The 13,216-nt window shown below is 38.1% G+C and overlaps 1 protein-coding gene across 1 annotated transcript in view; it reads left to right on the forward strand.

The window, feature by feature from the left end:
* grik4 (glutamate receptor, ionotropic, kainate 4) overlaps window positions 1-13,216 on the forward strand; it is a 424,662-nt gene that overhangs the window by 376,901 nt on the left and 34,545 nt on the right. The window contains exons 12-13 of the mRNA XM_056263373.1: window positions 2,389-2,496; window positions 11,877-12,080. Of these exons, the coding sequence (XP_056119348.1) occupies window positions 2,389-2,496; window positions 11,877-12,080 (312 nt within the window). The remainder of the gene's footprint in view (window positions 1-2,388; window positions 2,497-11,876; window positions 12,081-13,216) is intronic.

Below are 13,216 nucleotides of genomic sequence, written 5' to 3' on the forward strand. Positions count from 1 at the left end.
AGATCCAGTGCAGTGCTGCAGCATCCTCCCCTGTGTCGTTTGGGTCTACATAAACGCTGGGGATCAGGTAGCGAAGGGAAGATAAATAGAGCGGCACCTCTGCAGAACACTTTAAGCAGGAGACTCAATGAACCATGCAGCTTCGTAATTATAATAAAAAATAAAAATGATGGGTGATTTAGAACTGCCATGTGTGCTGGGTGGAGACTCAGCCTCCCATTAAAGGCAGTGTGGCCCCCATATAGGCGGTCTAGCAGAGGGGTGCCAGCCAAAACCGGAATGATAATGAGGACATTGGCTCGCTTCAGAGAATTGGGGTGTAATTGAGTTAATGAATGCATTCTGTTGCATCTCTGATTAAGCGCATGTCCCTTCACCACTTCCTTTAAAGTGTGTGTGTGTGTGTGTGTGTGTGTGTGTGTGTGTGTGTGTGTGTGTGTGTGTGTGTGTGTGTGTGTGTGTGTGTGTGTGTGTGTGTGTGTGTGTGTGTGTGTGTGTGTGTCTCGAAAGCTCTCTTCCGCATTCTCCTCCACCTGACATTGAGCCTTAAAGGAATAGTTCTTGCAGGAATTGAAATGGTCATTATTTTTTCCTCCATTGTCTTTATTTCACTGTTACCTGGCTGTATGACTTTTTATTTCTTCTGTGGAACACAAACAAGTGAATTATTTTACCATATCCTGGTCACTCTTTTTAATATGAAAGTAAATAGGAACTGGGAATGTTATGCTTCAGAATTACAAAAAAAAAAAAGAAGCCACCATTTGTGGCTTTTTTGGCTTTTGCCACCAAAATGCCCCAAATCAAATTGAAGTTTGTCATACGCACTGAGTAAAGGTTACACCATGCAATGAAAAGCTTACATTAGAAGAAATAAAAAGGAAAAAAAAAGATACATTGATTAAAAATTAAAAAAAAAATTATACACTTTAAATATGCACAATATTATTAATATATAAAATCAAATACAGCATAAATAATAATTGTCATTACAATGCGATTGCAGCATTACATTTAGATTACATTTAGGCTCAGGTTCCATCCGATTTCTTTTTTAGTTTTTAGTTGTTTTTTTTGCAGCATTAAGCATTACAGTATAATCAATCATACATGTTTCTGTTGAGCTTATGAATGCAATGGCCAATCAGAGGCATTTAAATTAATCACTTCTGAAAACGCTGGAGATTTGTTTAGTGTGCACGCTCACTCTTGCATATTCTCATAAAGAACAAATACAGATACAGTGTAAGCAAGATTTTCATTTTACAATGTAAAAGCTTCAGTGATTATAAAGGGTGTTTTGTTTTGTTTTTCAAACACAATTTCGAACTGGGATTATATACACTGGGAGTATATTTTATAAATTATATACACAAAGCTAGCAAAGATTGTTACCCATCACTAAAGAGATCCATGACTTCAGTCTTGTGCAAGTTGTGCACTCTCGCTTGACTGAAGTCATTTATCGCTTTAATGATGAGGAACGTTCTTGGTTTGCTTTCTGTATATAATTTATTCCCAGTTTTAATAACTTTTGTTTTTCATGCTACTAAAATAACCAATGTTAAGTCTTGATTTTCTAATTCATAAATGGTTGTTAGCTTGTTTTGTCTGTGCAGCCTACGAGAATATGACGTGCCATATCCCCAAACACAAAAACTTTTTTATGTATTCTATTAATCAACATTAATAATCATTATTACAATATCAAGAACAATAATCAAATTTGCCCTGGCAAAAGTTTAAAAAAGCCTGTGTAAATCAAATATTACCCCTTAATGATACAATGATACTGACCCTGCTTTTATTTCTTAAATATTATATTAATATAAGTCTTTTGTAGCCATATAAAGGCAATTTTGCAAGGAGAAAGCAACATTTAACATATTAACAGGAAAAACAGGATTGACAGGATTTATTTGCACATCTGCATATTCCAACTGTTGCAGTAATGTGATATGCAAGAACCAGTGCCTTTCGACATCATTGTCAAAACTAGCATGATGCGCTTTGAAGTGCATATTTGAATATGTGCAAACGCAATAAAAATTTGAGAGTTATTGATGTAGGGGACAAGTTTCAGTGAATAATGAATTAAAAGTTGGTCTGTGCCTCACACAAAGTGTGAATCTATGGTTTCAGAAGACATGAAATATAATGCATGGGTCATATGGACTTATTTTGTGATACTTTCATGGGGCTTTTTGGTTATTTTGGGAGCTTGGCAGTCTAACATTTCTTGACGATGAGTCAATTATGACAGAACTCTCACTTTGGGTGAACTATCCCTTTAAGGCTAAATGGTTGCTCTCTTTATGTTATTGGATCTTCTACTACACACAGTTGGCTTGAAGGCTTTGTATAACTCTCAGTGTGTTTCTCCTACAGATCGGTCAGTGGCATTCAGAGCAGGGACTGTCTATGGAGAGGAAGCTTCCATCACCTAACGTGACAGACACGCTATTCAACACCACTCTCACCATAACTACCATCCTGGTAAGTCCTGTTTTCCACTCTGGTTCACGTTCCTCAGTAGAGGACACACCCGAATGATTTAGCCAAGAGATTTACACACACCCTCTGGGAATGACATACACTCTTTTGCTTCAAGAAAATTTCTGTCTATTCTCTAATCACCTCAGGGTTCAGCACTGATCTAAATAAAGATGCTTCTCCTCTGAGATGAGTGGAAACTAACAAGTATGTGTGTGAGAGCATGTCCTGGAGCAGCAACCTCCAATTGAAGATGTAATCCGCTAGGCTGTTATCTGGGGGCAATTTTCTCATCTTCTCATACACTGTATAGTGATGAGAAAAAAAGAGGCTCTCCGCAGCCTTAGGCTGGATGTCGCATATCTGGCTGGGTCTAGAAAAGAGAGAGAAATGAAGCAACTGAGAATGAGGGGTGAATAAAGCGCTCGAAAAACCAACAAATAGGTGGTGAAAAGTGGCCTTGTTTAGGATAGATGGAGAAATCTTCTTAAGTCACAATTTATTACTGATGAATGATATGATAAGAACTGCTGAAAAGACGAGCATAATCATGCTGTCCACCAGCAAAACTTTGCTAGTGGGATTGGTCACAGTCTCAGATCAATTAGCAAACAACAACGATCCAGCAATATCAATCAACTCTCGATGGACACATTTCGTCTTGTTCGAGAAGCCGTTTCACTTGGAGATACATCTCAATAGGGAAGAAAAGATGATCACAATTTTCGTTTCATGGCGACTTGAAGTACTCCGAATATTCCTCAGTTACAGTTTGTTTAAAAGTCTGGTGGGAACATCAGCACACCAGCATCCTACACAACATATTCTGGTGTTTTCAGCAGGTTTTTGAAAACAAACTGCCGTGCAGTAAGTGAAATAGAGATGATTATGTCGGGGAGGGTGTGCGTGTGTGTGTGTGTCTCACTAAAGGAACGAGTGGAATACAGGTGGAACGATTAGTTTCTCTCAGATCTTTTATTGTTAATGTGCTTGATGTAGCAGCTAGGAGAACTGGGGAGTAGTTTGCACCATTTGTGTATTCCTCTTTAAAGATATACAAAGACTTTGGCCGCATTAAAGAGCCACCGAAGAGCAATTTCAGCTCTATCACGGCCCATTCATCACCGGCTGATTGCAAAGTCTGTTTTATCTCAGTAAACGCTGCACAGTTGAAAACATGCTCCAGAACTCAGCACCTGTGGACCATTCCACCAGCGTTTTCATTACTGCTCTGAGCTTTCTGTCATTGCTGCAGTTACAGCACACACACAAACACACAGATTGAATTTTACCCTTGTGATATGGGCTAGATCTAACATTTTTGTAAGGATAGACAGTATATTAGAGCTGGTTCGCTTGCAGTGGTAAAGCTGTCTAAACTGAACAAACAGTTCTGTGGCTTTTTGTAGTTGCTCTTGATGTTTCTGGCATTATATCATGTGCAGAGGGAGCCAGAGCTTCAGTGCTTTGATTAAGAACACAAAAAACTCTTGTTTGTTTGTAACATTTTTACATTGCTTTCATAACTCACAGACTACCACAAATCTGTCTTTTGATTGAGTAATTATTCTTCATTGATATATTGGTCAAAGGCCATTGGTAGACTTGGTAAAGACATAATATTAAATTAAATTTAATATGATATAAAATGAACTCACTTTACCTCGCATATACTAGAGAACTCCTCAGAATAATATTACTCATTTAATACCTATTAATAATGCTAAATAATTTCTGACCTTTATATATAGCAATAATTCTTTTAGCTGTGAGAAATAATGTGTGTTTAAATGGGTCATGAATTATTTTATAATGTTGAAGTCCACTTTTAATGTTAGTAGGATTATTACATTAAAAACTGCCTTAATTTATAAAAATAAAAAGCCATTTTGTAGGCTGACTTTAGCCCTGTGTGTGTGTGTGTGTGTGTGTGTGTGTGTGTGTGTGTGTGTGTGTGTGTGTGTGTGTGTGTGTGTGTGTGTGTGTGTGTGTGTGTGTGTGTGTGTGTGTGTGTGTGTGTGTGTGTGTGTGTGTGTGTGTGTGTGTGTGTGTGTGTGTGTGTGTGTGTGTGTGTGTGTGTGTGTGAGTGTGTGTGTGTGTGTGTGTGCTGTCAAATCGATTAGTCACGACCTGTATATACAGTTGTGGTCAGAATGAATGGTACCCCTGGTAAATATGATAAAAAATGGCTGTAAAAAATAATTCTGCATTGTTTATCCTTTTGATCTTTCATTCAAAAAAGTTGCAAAAATCTAACCTTTCATTGAAGTAAAAGAATTGAAAGTGGGGGGGAAATCACATTATGAAATCAATGTTTTTCTCCAAAACCAGTTGGCCACAATTATTGGCACCCCTAGGATTTTTTACGAGTAAAATATCTCTGAAGTATACCGGTATTCCCATTAATATTGACCTTTTTTTTAGCACACCAGGGTAACTAGGAACATGAAATTGTCTAGCTTTGACTTCTTGTTTCACAGGAGTTTAAATATGAGGAAACACAAAGGCCAAATTCCCTTAATCATCCGTCACAATGAGTAAAACCAAAGAATATAGTTCTGATGTGCATCAAAAGATTGTTGAGCTTCACAAAATAGAAAGTGGCTGTAAGAAAATAGCTAAAGAATTGAAAATCCCCATTTTGACCATCAGGGCAATAATTAAGAAGTTCCAAACAACTAAAGATGTTACGAATCTGCGAAAGAGGACGTGTGTCTATATTGTCTTAATGCACGGTGAGGAGGAAAGATTGAGTGGCCAAAGACTATTCAAGGTTCACAGATGGAGAGTTAGTTGAGTCTTGGGGTCAGAAGCCTACCACAAAAAAAAAAATCAAACAACCCCTGCATCTCCACATGTTGTTTGAGAGGGTTTCAAGAAAAATTCTCCTCGCTCATCCAAGAACAAACTCCAGCATATTCAGTTGTCAGACACGACTGGAACTTCAAACGGCACAGGGTTCTGTGGTCAGATGAAACTAAAAAAATAGCTTTTTGGCAGCAAACAGGCTAGATGGGTTTGGTGCACACAAGGATAAAAAGTACCCCATGTGTACAATTTAATAAACCATTGGATCTTTATTGTTGTGGGCATATTTTTCTGCTGGAGGTCCTGGACTTGTTCAGACACATGGCATCGTGAATTATATCAAATATCAACAGATAAAAAATCAAAACCTGACGCCTTCTGCTAGAAATCTTATAATGGGCTGTGGTTGGATCTTCCATCAGGACAACAATCCAAAACAAACATCAAAATCAACGGAGCACAAAATGAAGCTTCTGCCATGACCGTCCCAGTTCCCTGACCTGATGAGTGGAGTGAACTGAAGAGAAGAAGCGCCAACATGGATCTGTGAATCTGAAGGATCTGGAGTGATTCTGTATGGAGGAATGGTCTCTGATCTCTTGTCAGGTGTTCTCCAAACTCATCAGGCATTATAGGAGAAAACTCAGAGCTGTTATCTTGGCAAAAGGAGATTGGCCCGTATTTGCTCTGCCGCAGCAGCAATAAAAGCAGTGTAGCAGATCTATTCCACCAATACCAAACATACAACATTGCAACAATCACTCCGAGAGTTGTCATGACAGAAATATATATATATATATATATATATATATATATATATATATATATATATATATATATATATATATATATATATATATATATATATATATATATATATATATCATATTAAAAGTATCATTATAATTTTAAAATAATTATAAATATATTTTATAATTTTTCTCACAAAGTGAAACAATCACACTCCTTTTCTCTAACAGAGAGAACTCTACTAAGCACATGCTGAGCGCTAGCTTGTTTGAGATCGAATACATTTAGTGTATTACAATTGGCCACAGTTTCCCCTGTAGTTGTAATTGGTTCAAAAACGTTGGTGTGTTGCCAACCAGTGGGTACTGGGGCCAGAGGTGAATTCACAGTTGCACCACTTTGGCATGTGGTAATTCAGCTGCTTTTTTCACATAACTCCCGCCGCGCGTCTCTCAACCATTTACTATATTAGCTGGTATAGGGTTTACTCTGTGTACCTGACACAGTTAATGCCCGATTTGCATAATTCCCTTAGTGATTCAAATATTAAAACAACACAGACGGTGTGTGCAAATACAGGAGGCTGTTATTGTTTTATTTGTGTTTAATATTTTTTCAACTTTTGTTTGCTGTCATTTGATGTGGATTTGAAATGCTTTCCCTGCAGAAACCCTTTTTCTTTCTCAGATAAAGCTGTTGCTAGGACCTTTTTTCTTTTCTAAGCTCAAATGCATATTCTTTTTCCTCTGAAACTGGGTTCACTTGCCGTTCACTCTATAAAATCGTCTTTCTGTGATGCTATCTGCAGTGTTTTTCAAAAGCCACATTATGCTTGAATTGAATCCTCGAGAAAAGTCATGTGAGCCTTTACCGACCCATATTGTCTCAGAGCCCATCTTAGAAAAAAGGAAGAGCAAAGTATTATTAATCTATATGGGTGCAATATCAGTATGATATGGAGTGGATACTGTATCACTGCATCTTCTTAAAGAAAAGAAGAGAGTCCTCACATTCAGCAGCTGAATTTATGCTCACTGTAATCGATGATGGCGATAAAGTGCTCTTTCAGAAAACATGGAGAAATGAGATTGCAGAAACAGTTTCATGATGAAACCTCAGGCACGCCATCTTCTGCGGACAGACCACTTTTATTGTGTTCAAGAATAAGCAAATAGCCTTTATTCGTACAGCAATTGGAAATGTTCATAAATATAAAATGTGAGGCGCTATCCTCATGTAATGTGCAGCCTCTGTGAACAATTTCTGTTTCTGTGACAGCTATCAGACAGAGCTGGTTCTGTCTGGACTATCTTCAGTCTCATTCACCCCCTGTAAGCCATAAAAAAATCAAGAGAGACATGAGAGGTAGTAGTAGTGGACCAGTCAGTTACCAAACTCACTTTTTGGGATTGTCTGATAAATGCCAACACGCAATTCCAATTTTTCTTCACTTTCTGAACAAAAAGCTTTGAGATTTGATTTGAAGTAAGATTGACTTTAATGTGTTTGCTTTCCAAACGCACCAAACCAGACTGCCGCCATGCTATATTTGTAAAATGGATTTCATCAGCTGACAGCCTTCCAAGAAAACAAATAGAATCAAATCTGCCGCAGATCCCAGACTGGTGAGGAATGTTGCATTTGGCAGGCTTGACACTCAAAGTGCCCTTAATCTCACTGTCTGCGCTATTAAACGGAAAGTTTCTTTCTCTGATGTGACCCGCAGATTTTATGGAATCATTCAAGCTCGGAAGAGAGGATTGCTTGGCCTGATAACAGCACTCACTCAGTTGATTGATGCCCGTGCTCCATTTCTGAGATTGATGGCGATACGCCAGGACCGGTCCTGTGTGTTCACATTAACCTCGCTCCTCTTCCTCAATCACTTCCTCCCTCTTTCCAGAAGTTTTGCTAATAATCAATTATCAAATGTAAATATGTAGTCGCTCCGTTTTCTGTCACTCAATCATCTATCAGACTAGAGGCTAGCTGAAAAGGAATTGTTTAAATCACAATTTTATTTATTGCTCATTTGTAGTTTCTACATTGTGTGATATGTGATCTAATGATTTTTTTATTAACAAAGTTCTGGAGGAGCATGTTCAGATAATTAACACGGGAGGAACACATTCATTTAATCAACTCAATTAGCATCAGGAGGTATATATATACAGCAGACTTACCTCCACCACCTCATCTCCTCACTTCTAACTATTCCTATCCCAACCTGGGATGAGGGGGAATACTCTGGGTTCGGGCCAAATTCCGAGCTCGGGGCCCTGTCCTCGGACAAGCACACCAAATACGCATAACCTTTACTCTTATATGTAAGTGTGAACTCGTGAAAAAGACTAAGATGTTACAGTACCTTGATAACCGAAGGGTAACTGAAAACAAAGAAAGTAGAGATGTTTTATTTGCCCATTTTAACTTTGGTAATGTTAAAGGAGAACTCCGGCGCAAAATGAACCTCGGGTGTAATAACACATTGGTACAGACTAAATCGTTTTTTTGTTTTCATGATAATCGAATATAAAGAGTTTTATCTCTAAAAACAGTTTAGCTTATAACGCTAGTATATTGGGTATCGAGTAAGCAAAAAGAGATCGCTAGTTAATACCATTAACAAGGCTCAAATTAGCCCCACACTAACACGGCAGCATAATGAGTGTCCTTAAATGCAAACCGAAGCATTGAGAACTTTGTAAGTGTATAGACAGTTTAATAAGAAGATACTTTACACAGACAGTACAGTTAGCGCATACAGACAGGAGCCATCTTGGAAAACAGTCTCAATCAATCGAACCACGAAGGTGAGCGAACAGTACGTGTAGATATTGAAGATAAGATAAATTATATTTATTTTTTTATTTTCTCTGTTGCGTTCAGTGCTTCTCTTATGCGCTCAGTGCTTTCTTCCGGAAACAACGGACCATATGAGATTCCAAGTCACAGTTCAGCTCACGTATCACCTTGTTCGTGGTTTGACTGATCGAGACTGTTTTCCAAGATGGCTCCTGTCTGTATGCGCTAACTGTACTGTCTGTGTAAAGTATCTTCTTATTAAACTGTCTATACACTTACAAAGTTCTCAATGCTTCGGTTTGCATGTAAGGACACTCATTATGCTGCCGTGTTAGTGTGGGGCTATTTTGAGCCTTGTTAATGGTATTAACTAGCGATCTCTTTTTGCTTACTCGATGCCCAATATACTAGCGTTATAAGCTAAACTGTTTTTAGAGATAAAACTCTACATTCGATTATCATGAAAACAAATCTCAGGGAACGATTTAGTCTTTACCAATGTGTTATTACACCCGAGGTTATTTTGCACCGGAGTTCTCCTTTAAGTTATATGTAAATTAAAAGGCTTTGCGATGTTAACTGAAAACAATCTGGTTCAATTTGCCAATTTTGTAGCTTCTGTAATATTACATGATATGTAATTTAAAATATGTTAGCTTAGGCTACTTAATGAAGTTAACTGAAAACAAATTAAAGTGAAAATGTTTTATTTGGCCCTTTTAAGCTTTGGTATTGTAAGCTGGCATATGTAATTTAAAAGGTTAAGCTATATATTGCTAACTGAAAACACAAAAGAAAAATGTTTAATTTGACCATTTTGTCATTTTTGTAATATTATGTGATAAGTCATTTATAAGGCTAAGCTGTTAGCTTGCTAACCAAAGACTAGCTCAAAATGTTTATTCTGTCCATGTTTAACAATAATGTGACGTAATTTAAACAGAAACTGAAAACATAAGAATGGGAAATGTTTATCTTGACCATTATAGCTTCAGTATAATATCGTGATTTATGCCAGAGCTCCTTTTCTCATATAGATGGCGATGCCCGGTCCTGTGTGTGCACAGTTAACTTCCTTTTCCTCCATCTTTACATAGATTCTGCTAATAATGGATTATGAAGCATCAATGTGTAATCACTCCTTTTTCTTTAACTCAACCATCAATCAGACCAGAGGCTAGTTATGTGCTACACGTAATGACCCGAAACCATTGACTTCTCTTGCCCAGTGCTTAGACCTATTAATTTAATCCAGAAGGTCTGTTTATTAGCTTGCTTCCGTTCTTTGAAACCGTCCGTCTAATATGCAACTGGCCCATGAAATGCTGCTCTTTAATAAGCCTAGTTTGAGAGAAAGTGTCCGGCTGCAATACTTGAGTGCCTCCAGCAGGCTGTAAGCGATGGAAATTTGCATTTATATTGTGCCTTTCTGCATAATAACCACCGCAGAGGTGTCAGTGCGGGCCATGACGGTAACATGCGTGGATGATTCAACCAGTTAATGAACAAAATGGAAGGATTTGCATTTATAGAGTGTCAGACTCTCTGGGCCAAAGCGGTTGCTCTTTGTGCCATGGCTTCGTCAGGTCCAAGGTGCGAACATCCATCAGCAAATACAGCGTGTGGCTTTTATGGACATACAAATGAGGTGAAAGGACGCTTATCGTGTTATTTGGATGCATATGAGCGGTTCGCATTAATAGGGTTCAGGTTTATTTGAAGTGTCGGAACATGGCCATTGACGTTCCCCCTCGTCTGACAGGCCGCAAGACCCAGCTGTTGCTGTACTCTGGCCAGCTGGAGCGTGGCCACTGGGCACATCAAAAATCAGGGATGCAGGACCAGACAAGCAGGTAAAAAAAAAGAGAAGAAAGTGTTGCCATGGCAATGCGAAAGACTAAAAAGTATCGTCAGCTTTTCAGATTGCCACTTAAAGCATCGGAGTGGAGCGAGTCAGATTTACTGGTGAAAATGAAACACCCTCTCCAGTCGACCAGTCTGCGCTAAACAAATCTAAGTAGCCTACAACAGACCCACTTTAGTGTCTGTCTTGCCGCAACACATTTTGTTTTGTTTTTTTGCAGTTATAACAAAAAGTGGTTTTGAAAAGCTTTTTTATGACTGGTTTCATTCTATAGTGACTGTTTATGTATGAGGTGACACTGTTCTGTTAAATTTATGCAAAGTGTTTGAAAATGGCAGTAACATACTCGACCAACATGCCCCACTAGCAAGACATCTGTATCTCAGTGGATAATAGTGAGCAACAGCGAATGTTTATTGAATTATGGTAGGATGAAATGTTTACGAAGCCTTTATTTTGACCACAGATTGCCTCTTAAATCTGTTCAATCCTTGGGCAGCACGAGAAAACAAACCGATAAATTTGGAACTTGGTCTTTTGGAGGCCTCACATTAGTCACAGAGCCCCATGTGTCCAAACTGTGTTTCCTTCCAATTTTGGGATATCGCATTAAAAGACGCTGGATGAAAATGGCAAGATGCGTATAAAATCTTAAAACGTGCATAAAAATTGTTTTCGCTCAAGTGAGGAGGATAATCTTTTTTTATCCAATAATAATGCACATTTATTACAGTTTTCCTGATAAATTCCTCATGTTGCAACAAAAAAACCATAACAAAATCATATGATTGGATAACTGGACTATCCAGGTGCAATACATTTTTTTGTGTAGGAAAAAGGTTGCAGCAACTTCCATTTTAATTATTAACACTTTCTTAATTATTATTAATAAGTAACAGTTTCCCAAGACGTGACGATTTTGTTCTCTTGAACACAATGGGATGGAAATGGTTATTTGTTCGCAAATGTTTTATGTAGTATTCCAGTTTTTCTCAATTAAGTTAATTTCACAACTTTGGATGGAAACATAGCTCGGGTGACTTGCCAACTCAAACAATCTTTTATCACACAAAATTGTGTGTCGATTGTTACAGAAGTGCTCTGAGAGCTTCTTTAGATGCAAGTGCCGACGGTGACGCCAATGATGTCTTCACAGGAGAATCCGTATGTAATGCTGAGAGCCAATCACCAGGAACTAGAAGGAAACGAGCGCTACGAGGGCTTCTGCGTGGACATGCTGAAGGAGTTGGCAGATATCCTGAAGTTCAAGTACCGTATCCGGCTAGTTGGGGATGGCGTTTACGGGGTGCCGGGCGCCAATGGCACCTGGACGGGCATGGTAGGAGAGCTCATCAGCAGGGTGAGTGACATCACAAGGAAATATGTTATACTGAGGGGTTAAATTGGATTCTGGTGTCATGCATTATCCCCCTTCTTTGCTGCCTAATCAAAATCATAGTGTGTTATTGTTAAATATTGTTGTAGCTAAACAAAAAATCTTTTCTTACTTGTGCACCATTCTATGATGTTTTGTAGTATAAATAGTGCGAGTACTGAAAATTCCACAAAAAAAAAAAGTAAATTTTACAAACATAATTGTGATGCGCTTAATTACCCGAAAAAACAAAGTGTGGAATGTTGGAAACTTCATGCACTCACCTGTCGCAGCTTTAATTACGTAGCAGAGGGGGAGGGGCGATCAGACTCCAACGTTGAATGACAAAATCACCTTATAAAATTCATACACTAATTGGTTGAGTGCATAGTGTACATAGTACATAGTGTATAACTGCATAATGCATAGTGCGTCATTTAGGACATAACTAAAGTAAGGGAAATGTTTAATTTTACCATTTTTAACTGGTCATATGATTTGTGATGTTAACATACACAAATTAACATTTCACGATTCTAAACTGCATGATCAAATATTATGTAACATATAATTTAAAAGGATAAGATAACCTAAGCTGGTAACCAAAGTATGAAAACATCAAGAATGGGAAAATGTGACAATTTGGGGGTAATTTGAAAAGCTTAATTAGGCTAAACTATTAGCTTGCTAATTGTAGGATAATTTAAAAAGAAAGGTATAGCAGTCTAAGGTGGCCATTTTTTAGCTTTTGACCATTTTTAGATTTGTCATTTAAATTAATTTGGGGCTGTGCATGAAATGTGCATGCGTTCCAGGTCGGAATGCCTGTTTTTGTTTTGATCTGCCTGATCCCGCCCACTGCCTATTTACCCAAAAGTATTTTGACACCCTGGGTTGCCAGTTGGCAGAAAACACAGCATATTCCAGCCTTGGAAGCCAGCAAATGAACTGGTTCAGAGATCACAGATTCTACCTGACCTAAAAAGCCTCAGCATTTCCTCTCATTCCTCAGCATTTCAAAAACATTGAAAACATATATATTAGCTGATCAACTTACAGTGTAAGGCTCGTCGCTTTCCACTTTCAATTGCACTCATTCCTTATGCTTATCCTCAATCTGG

This window comes from Rhinichthys klamathensis, unplaced genomic scaffold (assembly GCF_029890125.1).
Source record: "Rhinichthys klamathensis goyatoka isolate OS25496 unplaced genomic scaffold, OSU_Roscu_1.1 h1tg000206l_1, whole genome shotgun sequence".
Classification (NCBI taxonomy): Eukaryota; Metazoa; Chordata; class Actinopteri; order Cypriniformes; family Leuciscidae; genus Rhinichthys; species Rhinichthys klamathensis.